The sequence below is a fragment of the Arabidopsis thaliana genome, chromosome 3 (assembly GCF_000001735.4).
Source record: "Arabidopsis thaliana chromosome 3, partial sequence".
In the NCBI taxonomy this organism is placed as follows: domain Eukaryota; kingdom Viridiplantae; phylum Streptophyta; class Magnoliopsida; order Brassicales; family Brassicaceae; genus Arabidopsis; species Arabidopsis thaliana.
Window position 1 is genome coordinate 19,420,584 of NC_003074.8, and position 18,360 is coordinate 19,438,943.

General features: G+C 35.5%; 6 protein-coding genes and 1 pseudogene across 9 annotated transcripts; 5 read left to right on the forward strand and 2 right to left on the reverse strand.

Annotated features, from left to right (window-relative positions):
* The first annotated feature begins 813 nt into the window (after positions 1-813).
* On the forward strand, positions 814-2,514 carry CP33 (chloroplast RNA-binding protein 33). Its single transcript, NM_115098.3, has 4 exons — positions 814-1,473; positions 1,576-1,677; positions 1,752-2,060; positions 2,132-2,514. The coding sequence occupies exons 1-4, from the start codon at positions 1,036-1,038 to the stop codon at positions 2,270-2,272; spliced, it is 990 nt and encodes a 329-aa protein (NP_190806.1). The 5' UTR covers positions 814-1,035; the 3' UTR covers positions 2,273-2,514.
* On the reverse strand, positions 2,405-4,674 carry AT3G52390 (TatD related DNase; the record flags this gene model as incomplete). 2 transcript variants are annotated; one of them, NM_115099.5, is made up of 12 exons in its annotated part: positions 2,405-2,591; positions 2,694-2,777; positions 2,867-3,083; positions 3,226-3,308; positions 3,402-3,512; positions 3,596-3,666; positions 3,778-3,858; positions 3,962-4,005; positions 4,085-4,142; positions 4,230-4,330; positions 4,428-4,448; positions 4,579-4,674. In NM_115099.5, 12 exons carry the CDS (start codon positions 4,598-4,600, stop codon positions 2,522-2,524), a joined length of 963 nt encoding a protein of 320 aa, NP_190807.3. In that variant the 3' UTR covers positions 2,405-2,521. The 2 variants fall into 2 exon arrangements, with proteins under 2 accessions (NP_190807.3, NP_974418.1); NM_202689.2 differs by having other exon boundaries at positions 4,428-4,453; positions 4,575-4,600.
* A 374-nt stretch (positions 4,675-5,048) lies between these two features.
* Positions 5,049-6,647, reverse strand: SYP122 (syntaxin of plants 122). The gene is made up of 2 exons (NM_115100.3): positions 5,879-6,647; positions 5,049-5,706 (listed from the first exon to the last, which is right to left on the reverse strand). Exons 1-2 carry the CDS (start codon positions 6,447-6,449, stop codon positions 5,252-5,254), a joined length of 1,026 nt encoding a protein of 341 aa, NP_190808.1. The 5' UTR covers positions 6,450-6,647; the 3' UTR covers positions 5,049-5,251.
* A 1,069-nt stretch (positions 6,648-7,716) lies between these two features.
* On the forward strand, positions 7,717-8,337 carry AT3G52410 (annotated as a pseudogene; the record flags this gene model as incomplete). The annotated part of the gene is made up of 1 exon: positions 7,717-8,337.
* A 765-nt stretch (positions 8,338-9,102) lies between these two features.
* Positions 9,103-9,676, forward strand: OEP7 (outer envelope membrane protein 7). The gene has a single exon (NM_115102.3). It carries the CDS (start codon positions 9,192-9,194, stop codon positions 9,384-9,386), a length of 195 nt encoding a protein of 64 aa, NP_190810.1. The 5' UTR covers positions 9,103-9,191; the 3' UTR covers positions 9,387-9,676.
* Positions 9,677-10,511: 835 nt separating this feature from the next.
* On the forward strand, positions 10,512-13,867 carry PAD4 (alpha/beta-Hydrolases superfamily protein). Its single transcript, NM_115103.4, has 2 exons — positions 10,512-11,273; positions 12,375-13,867. Exons 1-2 carry the CDS (start codon positions 10,983-10,985, stop codon positions 13,707-13,709), a joined length of 1,626 nt encoding a protein of 541 aa, NP_190811.1. The 5' UTR covers positions 10,512-10,982; the 3' UTR covers positions 13,710-13,867.
* A 671-nt stretch (positions 13,868-14,538) lies between these two features.
* Positions 14,539-15,716, forward strand: AT3G52440 (Dof-type zinc finger DNA-binding family protein; the record flags this gene model as incomplete). 2 transcript variants are annotated; one of them, NM_001339574.1, is made up of 1 exon in its annotated part: positions 14,539-15,683. In NM_001339574.1, one exon carries the CDS (start codon positions 14,807-14,809, stop codon positions 15,605-15,607), a length of 801 nt encoding a protein of 266 aa, NP_001327531.1. In that variant the 3' UTR covers positions 15,608-15,683. The 2 variants fall into 2 exon arrangements, with proteins under 2 accessions (NP_001327531.1, NP_190812.1); NM_115104.2 differs by having other exon boundaries at positions 14,864-15,716.
* Positions 15,717-18,360: the final 2,644 nt, after the last annotated feature.

Here is an 18,360-nt window from a genome sequence, read left to right on the forward strand (position 1 = left end):
TTTGCGAGAAAAATATAAAGAGCATGGTTTTTTTCTTTACGTAAACGTTCAAAATTATCAGTCCGGCTCTAAACATGAGATAGTAGATTCTAATTCTCGTCATGAGATCGTAGATTCTGATTGACAACAAGAGATAGGAGATTCCTGTTTACAGTATGAGATTGTAGATTTCATTCACAACATGACATCATAGATTTCAATTCACAACATGAAGCAAATCATTAATTATTTTCAAATGTCATACCAATCTCGTCTTCTCGAATGTTTGGAGCTTCATGACCAACCTTTGAGTAAAGAGCATTACAAAGTCGTAATCGTTTTAAAAACAAGTTAAAGATTTCGTTTCTTTGGATGATTTTATGAATAGTATAATACAAATTTACACAACTCACCACATAATATCCTTTGTATGATCCAACCAATTTCAGATGGAGAAAATATAGTTGCATGAGTATCTACAATCTAAGACACAAAGACATAGATGGATCTAAGGGAGACTGAACTCTTGTATAATGGATTCACAATCACAAGAAACAAGGAGAGAAACACAAATTGAACGTTATTATTTCCAGCTTAATGGACTTGAAGAATGACCATCATGTTTGTGCCTAATCTGATTTTCTCCAAATTCTTTAGAATTCTCTCTTTGCTAATCCTGACCAATATGAGAAATTCACCATTTTTTTGCTCATAGGTGCTATCAATAACAGTTTCAAGTTTCAACAATTCACCATTTATATAACATTACCAACAGTCCAACACTAGTAACATAATCACCAAAATATATTAGTAATAAATTTTCATCACAGCTTTATATTTTTGTGATTAGAAATTAGGATCTTACAGAAATCTTTCAAAAAAAAATTCATAACAGTTCCATTTTTTTTGGTAAGATTCATAAAAAAATTCAAGTTAAATGCATTTTATAAAAATGTAGGAAAAACTTTCATCAAAAATCGTTGAGAAGAACATACAGTATATCTTATCCACTCTCTTCCTCATCCACGCGGCAAAGGCACAAACCTCTTTAGAAAAATGTCGTCAGCTTATTGTTCCTCCGCCGTGGCTGTATCCGCCGCAGCCACCGCTTCCTCCGCCGCTACCTTTAATCCATTACTCTCCTCCCACTCCAATTCCCAACTCTTCTATCGCTTTACACCAAAATCCTTCAAACTCGTTGCCAATTGCCCTAATCCACTAATCCTCCACTCAAATATCCGCCGCCACCGCTTCTTCTGCGCCGCCGAAACCGAAGCTAGTTCCGCCGATGATGAAATCCAGGCATCAGTAGAAGAAGAAGAAGAGGTAGAAGAAGAAGGAGATGAAGGTGAAGAAGAAGTAGAGGAAGAAAAACAGACGACGCAAGCGAGTGGTGAAGAAGGGAGGCTTTACGTTGGGAATTTACCTTACACAATCACTTCTTCTGAGCTCTCTCAGATTTTTGGAGAAGCTGGAACTGTCGTCGATGTTCAGGTTCGTCTCTAATCTTCATACGATTCTATCAATCGATTTGGAGACAGTGAAGCAAAATTAGGATGAAGATTGTCTAATTGTTAGCATTGTTCTCTGTTGTAGATTGTTTATGATAAAGTTACTGATAGAAGCAGAGGATTTGGATTTGTAACAATGGGAAGCATTGAAGAAGCTAAAGAAGCGATGCAGATGTTTAACAGCTCTGTAAGTTCACATCATTTGATCAAAGATGATTCAGCTTCAGAATGTTTCTGATCTCTTGTGTGTTGAGTTTGTAGCAAATTGGTGGTAGAACGGTGAAAGTGAACTTCCCGGAGGTGCCGAGAGGCGGTGAGAACGAAGTAATGAGAACCAAAATCCGTGATAATAACCGGAGTTATGTTGATAGTCCTCATAAGGTATATGCAGGAAACCTTGGTTGGAATCTAACCTCACAAGGTTTAAAGGATGCATTTGGTGATCAACCTGGTGTGCTTGGTGCTAAAGTTATCTATGAAAGAAATACTGGGAGGTCTAGGGGGTTTGGTTTCATCTCGTTCGAGTCAGCGGAAAATGTTCAGTCTGCTTTGGCTACAATGAATGGCGTGGTAAGGCTTCTTCTCCCTTCTTGTTTGGTTGGGTGGTTTGGGTTTTGAGACTCACTAGTTTTGGTTTTTAGGAAGTTGAAGGACGAGCGCTGAGGCTAAATTTGGCTTCAGAGAGAGAGAAACCCACTGTGTCTCCTCCTTCCGTAGAAGAAGGAGAAACCGAGGAGGCCAGTCTAGAGAGTAACGAGGTGCTTTCGAATGTTAGTGCATGAAGCAGCAAAAGCACAATAGATTCCGGATAAGTTTCAGACTGATCTGCTCGAGGTGCCAAAAATGAAAATTTTGTTGTCTTTATAAATGTGTTGTTTTGTTCTAGTGAGGCTGAAGAAGAAGACAATATATGAGATAGAAAACAAGAGATTGTTTGTAATTTTTATTGAGAATGTTTTTAATCCATAAATGGTGTAATGTAACAACATATCTTGATTCCAGTAAACTGCAAATTTCTGTCACGATTAATGCTAGTCGGTCTCGTGGTGCCCGGAAAGCAGAGCATCTGCAGCAGAATCTAAGTCCTGAGGGAAGAAGACCCTGCAGAAATATTGACAAGCCATCAAGACAACGTTTTACGTTAGAACAGTTCTTCATATTTCTGTCATGAAATTATGTGAAACCGAAAAAGAGAAAACATGCCTGCAAGTGTTGTGGTACAAGGTTGAGCTAACTTGATTTAGATCGCCAAGTCCTTTGTAGCCAGCCACCACTTCAAGGACTTGCCTGGAGAAGAAAATGATTGCCTAAGAATTGTTCGAAGACTGTATATGCTTATGGATTTGACAAGATTTTAATCTAGAAGCTACACTCACCTGACTAAACAAGGCTCATTACGGCCTTTGACAAGGGACTCTTGATCATACTTCTCTTTTTTCTTGGAAGGCCAAGTCGACTTTACAAACTTGATTCCGGCGTGTGTGTTCTTGATATCACAATATGGAGAGTCGGTTTCGATCATCATTCTCTCTACTGGTATTCCTTTCATTACCTCAAGATTCTCAGCTGTTTTCAACGAGCACCCGTTCACACCTGCAGATAGAATACACATCAGCAAAACAAAAGACCAGAACAGTAATTCAAGATATTCTGACCAAATCTGATCCTACAAACGCCTAGGCGAGTTAAAGCCTACAGGCATAGTCTCTAATAGAAAAAAAGTGGAAGTCTTTACCAAGGTACATTTTATCGAAAGAGAGAAGCTTATCGCGGTCCGACGCACTACCAGTAAATGAATGAGCAACTCCTCCAGTGAACCTGAAAGTGAATCATGGGATTAAGATGACTAAAAAATCAATCCAGGAAGTTTATCTAAACACAACTCGAAAAATCATTAGCCTGCATGTTCACCTATTCTTGTTTCTCTCAACAATTTCACAGAAATCTTCAGCAGCTGCTCGCATGTGTAGGAACATTGGCAACTTTGTAGCATATGCTAGTTCAAATTGCTTCTCAAAATACCTTTCTCAACAAAGAAAACATAGGAAGATATTTCAAATAGAAGAAAACAATGTAAACATGAAACTTTTTATGATCAAACTTACTTCTTCTGGATATCAACTGAGCAAAATTGAAGCCTGTCATAATCCAATCCACATTCACCAATTGCTACCACCTAAATCGATCATAAAGTACAAGAGTGTTCAGTGAATGGTTTTGATTACGATCAACACGAAAGCGATACTAAAGCAATTCAAAGTATCTACTAGAGCAGAAGAAATAGCACCTTCCCTTTCTGCATTCCTTCTTTGGCTAATGAAAAAAGAGCCTGGTAATGCTTCTCCGGATCACCACTCTCTTCAAACTCCTAATGGATAAACAACAAAACATAACATTAAAGAACAATCCAAACAGAAGATTATAATTTAGATTTCAAGAAACTCTCGAGTATGTAAAGCAAAAAAACTGACATTGCATCTAGTTGGATGAACACCAACAGTGCAAAACAGCCTACCTGCAAAAAATGTACATCAATCAAAAACTTCTAAAAGACTAAAAACTTTCTGAAAAAAAGATCTATAAAACAAACAAACCATCAGTCTCTGCAATTGCAAGAGCTTCTCTTGATTCTTCCAATGACCCACCAGTTACCTATTCAGGAAAATTGGAATCTGAATTACTCAAAGTCTATCACTTGTAATCATTCAAACAAAAAGAATCAATAAGGAGTGACTCAACTATGATTCTATCGACTCCAGCAGACCAAGCCCGGTTCAAGACAGTGGCAATATCCGGAACATGACAGTTCTTGCCATGGTAAAGTCCTTTGAACATCCCATCTGTTTCAATTAGACTAAAGAATTAATATGGTCTGTGCAATAAATTGATCAGAGAAGGACATGTTCACAAAGTGTTTGTGGAAATGCCTCAACTAACCTGTGAAGTTAACGGCTATGTCTGATCTTACACAAACACATCAAAAGAAAAGCAAAAGAAACAACAGTTGAGTTACACAGAATCTTGTACATTAGAAAAAAGAGAATCAATCGAAGAAATTTATTTTGAGTGATTCCTAATTTTGACTTGCCTATCATCTTCAATGACGCCATTGCGAGAGAAAGTGAAACAATGGCACAACACAATGAAACTTTTTTTTTTCTTACGCTTTGTATGACTAATCGGCTTTTCCCACGGCCCAATATGGTTCGATAAATTATGGGAGTACGAAGATAAAAGTATTTATGAATAATTACTGTTAGACTCCCATAAGAATTTGGTATCAATGAAAGGCAACATTTCAGTGAAAAAAAAAAAAAGACTCCCATAAGAATAATTGTCTAAATTATTTATATAGAGAACAAATTAATCTAAGTTTCATAATTTAAAATAAATATAAATGTAAATAATACTATAGAGATAACTGTAAATAATCTATACTTAAGTATGATAATATTTGATATATATTTCAATTTTTTTAATTTCCATATTCTCTGGAAATTCATTTTGACCATCGATTTTGATAGATCTCTCCGAATAATAATATCATAGACGGTCAAATTAACTTAAGTCGATTGTAAAAAATAAGCAAATCGTTCCATAATAAAACAAAGAAATGTGGTGATCGCATTATATATACACAGAGTTTAACCAACCAAAACATTACAAAAACATTAAAGACAAAATACTGTAAAATAAAAAACAATCTTCAAAACATAGATATGCTCATGCATAGACAGAGGGAACCTCAAAAAAAAAATTATTTAGCGTAGTAGCCGCCGATTCACAGCCGGAGGTGGCGGTGGCTGAGCTTGAACCGGAGTAGCTTGACGAGGTGCACCTCCACCTCCCCCACCATTACTCTCCCAAGGCTTAACAGTAAACACCACAATTAAAACCACAATAATGAGCAATAGCAAAATGGCAAAGCAAGTCCACTTCCGTGTGTTCTTCTGATAAAACCGTGCCTTAACAAGCCGGTCCGCACCAGACCGAACAAGCGAGTTAGCTCGTTTGACGTTGCCTTCAATGTCATCAAGCTGTGCACCCTGATGCTCAACCAACACAGCCATATCAAGAAACACTTGGTGCAACTCATTCAAACTCTTCTCAATATCTTTCACTGCGTCGTGCCTCTCCTGTATCTCGTTAATAGTGTCCAAAATCCTACCACGACCTTGTTCTTGAATCGCTTTCTGCAAAAATGTTTCACTTTCACCTACAATATAATTCCAATTTATATCAATATCATGATTTAACCAAATTATAAACTAACAATTTCTTAAAAAGGTTTAACAACTTGCGCTATTTTCTTGCTCTTTAACGTTTAGAATTTGAATTTTGAAATTGACCAAAAAAATTGTTAAGAAAGAATTGGAAAAAATTATTACCTGTGGAGATGAGACGCTCGAGGGTAGCTTCGTCGGGATATTCGCCGGTGACGGTGAAGCACATTCTCCCAACCGTCTCTTTGTACTCATTCGTGATCGTTTCTCTCACTCGACTAAATTTTTCCATCTCATCCTTCAGCTTCTTCCTCAACCCGTTAACCACCGAAGTTCTTTGCCGGTCCGACGACGAACCCGGTCCACTTTCCGGTAAACTTCGGTTGACTTCATTAGCCCGATCTAAAGCCTCGAGGTTTCCTTTCAAGCGCCTCGCCGTCTTAAGCGCAGCAGTGACGTCAGCGTCCATCTTCTTCTTCAGCTCCTTCACCGCGTTAGCGTTATGAAGCGTCTTGCTCTGTTCGTTGCTCGATCGGAGGTTGTGACAGAGACGATCTAGCTCTTTAAGGTCTTCGTTTACAACCTCCACGTCGAGGAAGAACGTGTCTAGGTTGTTACCACCGTGGCAACTTCCGCCGGAGACTTTCGCTTTTGACATCTCGATGTTGTGTGAGTGCGGCGGCGATGAACCGTCCGCGACGGAGGTTTTAAACGAGCCGGAGAGAAGATCGTTCATGGCTTAAGAGATCTTCGATTTTGAAAGTTGAAAGGAATTGAGAAAAGTAAAATCTTTTGATCAAAATCTGTTTGTTACAATTGTATTTATATTGACGAGTCAAATATGGAGAAAAAGAAAAGGAAAGTTTTAAACATTAGAACTGAAAATAAAAAAGGAAAAGTCTGATTAAAACGCGGTTTTGAAATTAAAGGATGCTTCGTTTGTTGTCAATGAAGTAGTATCTACCTAACCGGGTTTTTTAGTGAGTGAACCGAAACACGTTTGTCAATAAATCCGTTTAACCAAAACAACTTTGTTGGGTTAACTAAACCACGTCAAGTACCAGATTTTATGTGTGCTGACTCGGTCAAAATTTCATGATCTAGTCTAACAATAAAATAGAATTTCTAGATGATTGTTTGAACCGGTCGGTTTGATGAAGTTAATTGAATTGCTGAAGGGAAACCAGACCAGAATTTCCAAGAAAGAGTGGATAAGGCTAGGATGAATGTGATGTATTGATATTTTAGGCAAAGTGGAAGATTTTAGAATTCATAGTCGCCGGAGACAATTAACACGAAGGTTTGAATTCGTCGCTGTCCATTTCGAATATTTTAATGCTAAGTTTTTTGTGGTGAAATTGATATATAATAATCTTTTGTCCAACCATTAGTTTTTTTTTGTTTCTTCTCCAATTTGTCTTTGAAATAATAGTTTTGGGATTGGACAAAATAAAAAGTAATAGGTAAAACTGAACCAAAACAAACCTGTTTATATCGAAATTGAATCAAATTTCTTTTATTGGGTCAACCACCTTGTATTATGCAAATTGAAACTCTAATGGTGACGTACGACAACACTAAGACCATGTTATCCGGCATGTCCTGGTCTAAAGTTTAATATTAAACCGAGTAGTTAATTTTAGAACTAAAATATGTTCAACTTGGTTATTATTAAGATAAAAAAATTTATTATATAAAATTTAGTTTTTAAAAATAGTAGAGGCTAGAGACACATATTTAGAGGTGTCAAAATGGGTAACCCAACTCAACCCAACTCATAATCAAATGAGTTTAGAGTTAAATGAGTTATGTGTTAACTCAACTCATTTTGTTAAATGGGTTGGGTCAACTCATAACTCATTTAATTTGATGGGTTGAGTTGTTAAATGGGTTAACCCATTTAATTAATAATTTACTTAATTACTATTATAAAATAATAATAAATAATTATCATTATTAATTCATTATCATCAAACTTAGGATATTTACGGATTCTACTTTTTATGGGTTTACGTTTTTTATGGGAAAATCTTGGGTTTACGTTTTTGGTGGGAAAATCACGGGTTTACGTTTTTGGTGGGAAAATCACGGGTTTACGTTTTTGGTGGGAAAATCACGGGTTTACGTTTTTGGTGGAAAAATTACGAGTTTACGTTTTTTGGCGAGAAAATTACGAGTTTACGTTTTTAGCGTCAAAATTACGAGTTTACGTTTTTGGCGGGAAAACCACGGGTTTATGTTTTTGGCGGAAAAATCTCGGGTTTACGTTTTTGGCGGGAAAATCACGGGTTTACGTTTTTGGTGGGAAAATCACGGGTTTACGTTTTTGGAAAAAAATTATGGGTTTACGTTTTTGGCGGAAAAATTACGGGTTTCCGTTTTTGGCGGGAAATTATGGATTTACGTTTTTGGCGGGAAAATCTCTGGTTTACGTTTTTGGCGGAAAAATCAGGGGTTTACGTTTTTGGCGGAAAAATCACGGGTTTACGTTTTTGGCGAGAAAATCACGGATTTACGTTTTTGGCGGGAAAATCACGGGTTTATGTTTTTTGGTGGAAAATTTACGAGTTTACTTTTTCTCAATTTCATCGCATGTATATTTAAGAAATTTGGAAAAATATTAATTTTATTAAATTGGTTTAGATGTGTTGGTTAGACTTAAATTGACATTGATTTAGAAATTTTAGTTGGTTTAATTCAATTTTACAAAACTTGATGGGTTAATTGGGTAAACCATTGAAACCATTAATCATTACAACCCAACTCATTTTACTCATCAAACCAATTGACTCATCAACTCATTTGACCCATCAACTCATTTGAGTCAAAATTTTCAACTCATTAGGGTTTATGGGTTGAGTTGAGTTGACCAATAAATTTTGACCCATTGACACCCCTACACATATCAAATAATTTTAACCTATCTAAATTTTTTTTATAAAAATTACTAACTAACATGTCACGAGTTCACGACACATATCAATAAAAATATTAGATGTCTTCATGTATTAAGTCTAAATTTGTTAATACATTTACTGAGAAAATGAAAAAGTTAATAACTCTATATGAAAAAGGAGGTTATATATAAGTAAAAAAGAAATTTGATAATAAATTAAGAAAAAAAAAAACACAATTTGTAACTATATTAGAAAAAAGGTAAAAGTTCCTTATCCTAACAAAAAAGAAATTGTTGATATATTGAACTATTTATCTAATTCTATTGATTGTTTTTTTCCATATATATATTCCCAAGAAAATAAAATAGGGATCCTTTCAATTATATTTACAATTATATAAAAAGTTTGTATTAATTAACCAATAGACGGATAAAAAGTTGGGCCATAGTTTAACAAACAAACTATCTTTATCCAATGAGAAGCCCAAACCGGCCCATTTTAAACATCCTAGTAAAACCCATCTCCCGATCTTAAACCATCGGTTGATACCACCGACACGCGAACAAGACGACGACGCAGCGATGGGAAAAACTTCGGGAGCGAAACAGGCGACTGTGGTGGTCGCAGCGATGGCGTTAGGATGGTTAGCCATAGAGATCGCTTTCAAGCCTTTCCTCGATAAATTCCGCTCCTCAATCGACAAATCTGACCCAACCAAAGACCCCGATGACTTCGACACCGCCGCTACTGCAACCACATCCAAAGAGGGTTTGTAAAATTAGGGTTTTATCAGATTAAAGAGATTTACTGATTTCAATCCATTTCATGTAACTGATGAATCCATGTGTTCTTAATCATAACAGTTTGAGCAATTTCTTTTGAGTCATGATCGTTTATTTGTCATCAATTTTTGGAAAAGTCTGCTATATTGAATCTGTTATTGTAGTTCAATCGCATAACAGAATCATTAATCTAATCAATATTCATACATGATTTGTTACACCGTTTTTCGTATTTTGTATAAAGTTTCGAGCTGTATTATTAAGGTGGAAGAAGAGATTAGGAATCCGATAAGTACTTAAATTGTTTTAAGTTATGATTCGATTATACGTATCTCTTGAAAAGAAGCATGTTAGAGCAAAATATCAAACTTGACAATTACAAGATTGCTTTATAGATAAAGCAGATTAGCTAAATAAGTATAGGGAGACGATAACATGTGGTGATACAAAGATGTGTCAGATTGATTGTTTAACATCATTTAGTTGAGAAAACTTTGGACGACGACTGACTTCATCATATGAGAAAACACCAAGAAAATGTACTACTAGTCTCTAATGGAGAGACTTGGTTATAGAAGTTCATTGTTTAATTTGAATATTTACTCCAATTCAGGAAAATATCAAAACCAGAAAATTACATGAAAATTACTATAGATGGTAGCTTTGCAATGATTATTGTCCGGTTGGATAGTTTCATTGACATTTAGGATTCAGATTATCTCTTTTATCATTATCAGTTTGTTAAGGCAAGAGTTTTCTAATACATGCTTAAGTCCTAATCATCAGATATTTCTTCTTCAAACCTTTTTTGTTTTGTTTTGATAATTTGCCCCATTTTGTACTCTAGGTTTTTCCACAAAGATCCCAAACAGAGATTAAAAGATGACAATGGCATGGACCTTTCAATGCTTTGTTTTTTTGTTAAATTAGATATAAACCTTTCCAAACAGTAAATTATCAAATTCATTAACAAGTATCTATATCTCTCTAGTAGAGGTAGACCACAACTTAAAAATCTCCTCAAGTCATGGTGGGTCTAACTTGTAGGACTTATATGGGCCAAATTGTATAACTATATCATGTTAAGCTGAAACTGAAAGTAATTGGTTCCTTTTAAAAGCTTAGCCAAAAAAACTTCAAAATGTCTGAGTCAAATGTAGGTTGATTTCTCTGCAATTTCCATGAAAGATAGATAGATAAACTCTTACCAAAGTTTCTGCATATCAAAAGTTGTCAATTTATGCTCAAGTCTAAACCATTCCGATTACATAGGATCACATGCTTTGATTCGCATTTTCTTCTACTATATATTTACATATTTTTTTGTCCTCTACACACAATGATTAAAAAATGAGAATGGACCTACCTTTCACAGCATTTCTTTATTATTATTTTATAAAACCAGTACAATTTTACTAAATTATGATGTTAAAGTAAGAGACTTTGAAGAAGACGACTTAGCAAAGACCAAAACCAAGAAATTACATAGGAACAAGCCAAGAAGATACATAGATAATTTCTTTTTGCTTGTAATATATTTACAACTTCATAAACATCATCGTTCTGCAACTCTCTACTCGATATCCAATCATGGACGATTGTCGATTCGAGACGAGTGAGTTGCAAGCTTCGGTAATGATATCGACTCCTTTATTTACCGATTCTTGGAGTTCATGCAACACCGCAAATTGCAACGGGAGTATAAAGATCCATGACATCGCCGGGATTACATACGTTGCTATACCGGCGGTATCGATGATTCAGTTGGGGAATCTTGTGGGCTTGCCAGTCACCGGAGATGTTCTTTTCCCCGGCTTATCCTCCGATGAACCTCTACCTATGGTCGACGCTGCCATACTCAAACTCTTTCTTCAGTTAAAGGTTTGTTTTCTCTTCCTCTGTTTTTTTTTCTTTCTATTGGATGCAATTTAACCTATTTATTATCTTCAAGGCATGTGGATATTTGAATTTCAATTAATAATACCTCGAGAGAAAAATACAAAAATCATTAAATGCTAATATGGGAAATTATTTCACAAAGGATTTTAAAAAAAAACAAAATTCTATCATAAGTTTTATTCGTTTGGATTTGCGAAAACGAATTTTACCTATTAAAGTTACTATTTTTTTTACGTATTTTAGTACTTTTTAGTAGAACTGATGATCATTACTATTTTTTATTTAAATATCTCTGTCCTCTGAATTTTGATGAATTATAATCCAAATGGAGGTTTTTTTTGTCCTTTTAAAAGATTATTATAAACTATCACCACCACCTACCCCAATAGGCAATAGACAATAGATAATAAATAAAAATTATTTTCTTGTAAGAAATTCTAAAAAGATTCGTGGACACAATTATTCCAAATCCACCATTTGGAATATGTCATTGTCGCGACCTTTGGATATCATAAGCAAGTCAATTGAAAGTTTGGTTTGTATGCCATCACGTCCGTCCGCCCAAGTGATTTAAAAAATTTACTAATTAGTGAGTGAAACGTCATTGGTATTTTTGACACCAAAAAAAACAAAAAATGTTAATGGAATTGGTAGCTTTACGCTTTATGCTTTAACACACCTCGGCGAAGTTTATAAATGTGCGCTCAAAAAGTTTTTAACCCATGATTATTGTGTCACCATCATGTATTTTATTCCCTTTTTCGTCGAATACTTTTAGTTTTTGTTTTGTCTCTAAGGATATGAAAATCTTGAACAAAAACAAGTTCCTATTGGTTTTGATGAGTAGAAAAAACAAGAAGTGACCATTAATGTAGATATAAGTTGTAAAAATGGTAAGTCTAGAGAGGTGTCTTAACTGATTTTTATTCAAATTTGGTTAAACCAAGTAATTGGCAAATTTAGTCTCTAAATCAGTTTACATTATTAGAGGAAATTGTACACTCAGAAGGAAGGTAATCTATAATCAGTTTTGTTCTTGTTAGTCAACCAATTTACAGTAACGTCGACTGCATTAACGTGCAGATCAAGGAAGGATTGGAATTGGAATTGTTAGGTAAAAAGCTGGTGGTGATAACCGGCCATTCAACCGGCGGCGCATTGGCCGCTTTCACCGCACTTTGGCTTCTATCTCAATCTTCTCCGCCGTCATTCCGCGTCTTTTGTATCACCTTTGGCTCTCCTCTGCTCGGAAACCAATCTCTCTCCACCTCAATTTCACGATCACGTTTAGCACACAACTTCTGCCACGTGGTCTCCATCCACGACCTCGTTCCTAGAAGCAGCAATGAACAATTCTGGCCCTTTGGAACTTACTTGTTCTGTTCCGACAAAGGAGGTGTCTGTCTAGACAACGCTGGTTCTGTTCGTCTGATGTTTAATATCCTCAACACCACAGCAACTCAAAACACCGAGGAACATCAGAGGTACGGACACTATGTGTTCACACTTTCACACATGTTTCTTAAATCTAGAAGCTTTCTTGGTGGGAGTATCCCCGACAATAGCTACCAAGCTGGTGTTGCGTTAGCCGTTGAAGCTCTAGGTTTCTCTAACGATGACACAAGTGGCGTTTTAGTCAAAGAATGTATAGAAACAGCTACAAGAATTGTTCGGGCTCCTATTCTGAGGTCAGCTGAGTTAGCCAATGAGCTTGCTAGTGTCTTGCCAGCAAGACTCGAGATTCAATGGTACAAAGATCGTTGCGATGCATCAGAAGAGCAGCTAGGTTACTACGATTTCTTCAAACGATATTCGTTGAAGAGAGACTTTAAAGTGAACATGAGTCGCATAAGACTAGCTAAGTTTTGGGACACAGTGATTAAAATGGTGGAGACGAATGAGTTACCTTTTGATTTTCATTTAGGAAAGAAATGGATTTACGCATCTCAATTTTATCAACTCTTAGCCGAGCCACTCGACATTGCGAATTTCTACAAAAACAGAGATATAAAGACTGGCGGGCATTACTTGGAGGGGAATAGACCTAAAAGGTATGAGGTGATTGATAAATGGCAGAAAGGAGTTAAAGTGCCTGAGGAGTGTGTGAGAAGCAGATACGCGAGCACAACGCAAGATACTTGCTTTTGGGCTAAGCTTGAGCAAGCAAAAGAGTGGTTGGATGAGGCGAGAAAAGAGAGTAGTGATCCCCAGAGGAGATCTTTGTTACGGGAAAAGATTGTTCCATTCGAGAGTTATGCGAATACATTGGTGACGAAGAAGGAGGTTTCTTTGGATGTTAAAGCGAAGAACTCGAGTTATAGTGTGTGGGAGGCGAATCTGAAAGAGTTCAAGTGCAAAATGGGTTATGAAAATGAAATTGAGATGGTTGTTGATGAGAGTGACGCAATGGAGACTTAGTAGGACTAATAGCAAATCGAATGTTTGATATGCTATATAACAATCTGTATCATTGTTGTTCATCATGTTTATGCAAGACTTTCTGATGAATGTTACTATATATTCTAAAACAAAATTTATCGTCAATGTTCAACAAGTTTTGCAAGAGTTTCTTTTTTTGTGCAATGTGCAAAGAGTTTCTCATGTAGAGCTATTGCTCTCTTTTTTTTTTTTTTGGTGAGAAGTAAAGCTATTACTCTAAAACCAACATGTAGTGTGATGGTGATCTAATTTCAGGAATTTTAGAATACAAATATATAGAAAAACGTAAGACCTACTACATAGAATTCTTGGAGATTGCCAATATTTACATGATCCAAGAAGCTCTTTATCCCATTCAGATTTTCCTTTCCAATCCCCATTTTTCTGTGGGTTAATAAATCAAATAAATTCAAGTCAAATAAGTAGACAAATAGAGACAGTCCTTGTTCTTCAAAACTTGTGTCTTCTTGTTTCACCTTCTCGTTCTATAGTTTCTATTCACAGATCGTTACGCATACCTTACATACCATTTTCATACTATATACTATTATATAATTATGACTATCTATGATTCGTTATCTACAAGTTCTGATTCTTAACGACTCTGGCCAAATATTCATCGTCCTCTCGCGAATATAATGTGAATAGAAAATGTTGCAATATAGATAACTCATGGTTTAGTACTTATTGATATGAATATTTTACTTAATATGATTGTAAGTACATTCTATTAATTTTAAAAGACATATATTAATCGTGCAGCATCCATAAACTAAGCCGTACAAATAGCTCAATGTACACCCAATAACCCATCTCTCCAAAGAGGCCATAGGCTTCTTAGTTCCCTTCGAAACAATCTCCAAGACGATCTATTTTCTTATTCATATCTTATGATAAAAAAAACAAATACTAGTATTTAAATATCTATCAAAGATTCAAAACCCTTAACCCTGTCTCCCCCAAGAAGCAACAGTGAGTGCACCCTTACGAGGCATTTGCTCCCCCAAACTTCATCCACTCTCTAGCCTCCACGCGTCTCAAACTCTCCACATGCACAAACTCTCACCCACACATTCATGCATGCGTATATAATACATTCGTATTCCGATAGACTAAAGAAGAGCGAGAGAGATATGGAGAGAGCAGAGGCCTTGACATCATCGTTTATATGGCGGCCAAACGCAAACGCAAACGCGGAGATCACGCCGAGTTGTCCAAGATGTGGATCCTCTAACACAAAGTTCTGTTACTACAACAACTATAGCCTCACTCAGCCTCGCTACTTCTGCAAAGGCTGCCGCAGATATTGGACCAAAGGTGGTTCCCTCCGCAATGTTCCTGTAGGCGGTGGCTGTCGAAAATCCCGCCGCCCCAAATCATCTTCTGGTAACAATACTAAAACTAGCCTAACCGCTAATTCTGGCAACCCCGGTGGTGGTTCACCAAGCATCGATCTTGCTCTTGTTTACGCCAATTTCTTGAATCCAAAGCCTGACGAATCTATACTACAAGAAAATTGCGACTTAGCCACTACGGATTTTTTGGTAGATAATCCTACCGGCACTTCCATGGACCCTTCATGGAGTATGGACATCAATGATGGTCATCATGATCATTATATTAATCCGGTGGAACACATTGTGGAGGAATGTGGTTATAATGGCTTGCCTCCATTTCCTGGTGAAGAGCTTCTCTCTTTAGACACTAATGGTGTTTGGTCTGATGCTTTGTTGATTGGTCATAACCATGTAGACGTTGGCGTGACTCCGGTTCAGGCTGTACACGAACCGGTGGTTCATTTCGCTGACGAATCCAATGATTCCACCAATCTCTTGTTTGGAAGTTGGAGCCCTTTTGATTTCACTGCCGATGGATGATCCTTATATTTGCATATAAATTTATGAATTTGTGTTATTGTACCTATTATACAAAGAATGATATACACGATTATATGAAATTCTATAGATCATTTCATGTAATTAAGAAAGTCGATAAATTTTAAGTACAAATTTAAGGGGTAATAATATGTGTACTCTACAGATCATTATTTATTTTGGTTATTCAGTCGTTTTGAAGATTTCCTCAAGAATCCCACGTGGAGGTCCTTGTCTTTGGATTCGATTGAGATTTGCTTCGTTACTTGAACTTGTACAATTCAGAGAAAGTGAGACGCACGTGTATCACGGTTGCACGTGTGAGAGCCTGTTAGTATCTCTGGCCTGTGTAGATCCTTCTCCAAAAAGGGAGTGTCAGAGAAAGAGCATATTTGTTCCTACTTTTCTTTCAACTCCTTTCTACATGAAAAGAAAAAGAAAAATGTGATATATCACAAGAGTTGTTTTTTATTTATTAGAGATTTATAAATACAATTTAGGCCGTTTACATGCGAAATCCAATTCTCTATGAATTGAACACTTTCTTAGCTTAAGCCTCGTATTCCTATTCATATTGCCAACTGTTAGAGGCAAACAAAAAACTCATCTCTCAAGAACGAAGATAGACCCTCGCTACCATAACACCGCCACTTCAACAGCATTTTAATGTTTATACACAACTAATGTACATATACATTTTTACAGCCATTTTGTGAAATAAATCCTGTAATTGAGACTTATTTACAATGGCTGTCACTGGATTTTAATGTTTGATTTTGATAATTAAAAAAAAAATATTCGAATTAAATATTTGGCATTTAACAATGTTCCCTAAATCTCTCCACATTAACTACACGATTAGTTCCTAAAATAAAACTTTCAAAATATTTAATATCATTTAATTACTACAAAATTATCATTTTTGATATTGCTTTTCTCCATGACTATAACAATTCGATTATAATCATCAAATCGCAGAGATATATGATAGCATTTACTTACTATAAAATTACAAAATATTTAGACAATAATTCATAAACATATTATAAATAAGATCAATATTAATAAAATAAATGGTTTTTTTACGGGACGGATTGGCGGGAGGGGTTTGGCAGGACGTTACTTAATAACAATTGTAAACTATAAAATAAAAATATTTTATAGATAGATACAATTTACAAACTTTTATGTATACTAACTTTTAAAAATATATTGTTCTTGCGGTACACCGCGGGTTAAAATCTAGTTACTTCATTAATTGTGTAAACATTACGGAAGCCTTCTTTTTGGTCAGAGTATTATGAAACCTAAACGATAATAAATTGTCAAAAACGAAAAAAACGAAAATACTATAGATTTGGTGAGCTAGAATGGAAAAAATTACGCAACTTGAGTTCAGAGGTAGGCGGCAAAGAAGTTAACTTGGAAAGTTGTTCATCATCGAGCTTCGTGTCACACACGTTCCCCATACATCTCCGCTTGATCCAAGAATTATATTACTAAAGAAAACAGTTGTGCATTTAAAATTTGTTAAATAAAATTTTGAATTGTTTAGATTGAAATGGGTGGAGGAGAATATGAACTATTCTATAGACAACATGATACTTAAACACTGATCTTAGACTCTGATAAAGTAATTCAAGCAGAAATAGTTTCTGGTGTTCCTATAGTCTACATGGTTACATGAATGTAAAACTGATCAGACATGCATGAAGAGGATTGCATGGCATATCAAAGTTTTCTTTGGCTTGAGAAGTTTATATCAAATGTATGGAGATAGCGTGGAGGTGAGTATCGGAAGAATATGAAATTATGAAGAAGCAGAGAAGATTACCAAAACTGAAGATTTAATGTATCAATCGTATCAGGAAGGAAGGTTGAATACTGAGAGATATACTCGGGCTTAATTTGTAATATGCTTTTGAGGGTAGCTGAAAAACAATCTCAGAAAAACAATACGTATAGTAGGTGATCATTTGGCTATGGGCCATTTCATTGTTGTTGAAACAGAGTTCTAAAAGGCTTTTTTGGTAGAACTAGGGTTTGGAGATTAACAAACCAAAGTCTTGTCTTGGTGTATATATCTGTTTCTAAGGTTTTGTCACTTGAAGATATCAAATTGAGATAATTATCTGCTTTTTTCAGAATGTTAGCCTACATTATAGAGTGAAATTAGCTAGCCTTAACGGATCGGTAATTTTATGTATAACCTTCAGCTTTTGGGAAAGCTTGTGTATGGAAAAACTTGGATTAGGAAGGGAGAAGTATAAATTTTGAAACTTTTGTTTAGTTGTATTTTCTATTTTTCTTGTACGTAATGGCTCAAAGATCATAGAATATAGAAAACTTTGTATCTACACAACTCTTTATAACTATCTTTCTTTTTTCTGTTTACAAAAAAAAAAAAAACTATCTTTCTTTTTTGTCTAATTCTACGCAATGAGGTTTTTCGGTTGGTAAATTATCATTGTATGAAATTATTAACCATATCAAGTAAATTCTTAACGCATCATAGATATTTTCTCGGTTCCAAACCACAAGAGCAATACATTTATTAATGTATGATTCTCATATTAATTTTAAATTATTAAATTAATATCAGCAAACAAAACAAATAATTTTCTAAAAAATTCTCAAAATTACAGTTTTGACATAAAATAAGCTTTCAAAAAAAACAAAAAAGGGGATCGAGTCAAACGTAGCCACCGCCATGTAATCCAAGTCTTCGTGTCGACTTAACGTCCTTGAACATTTTA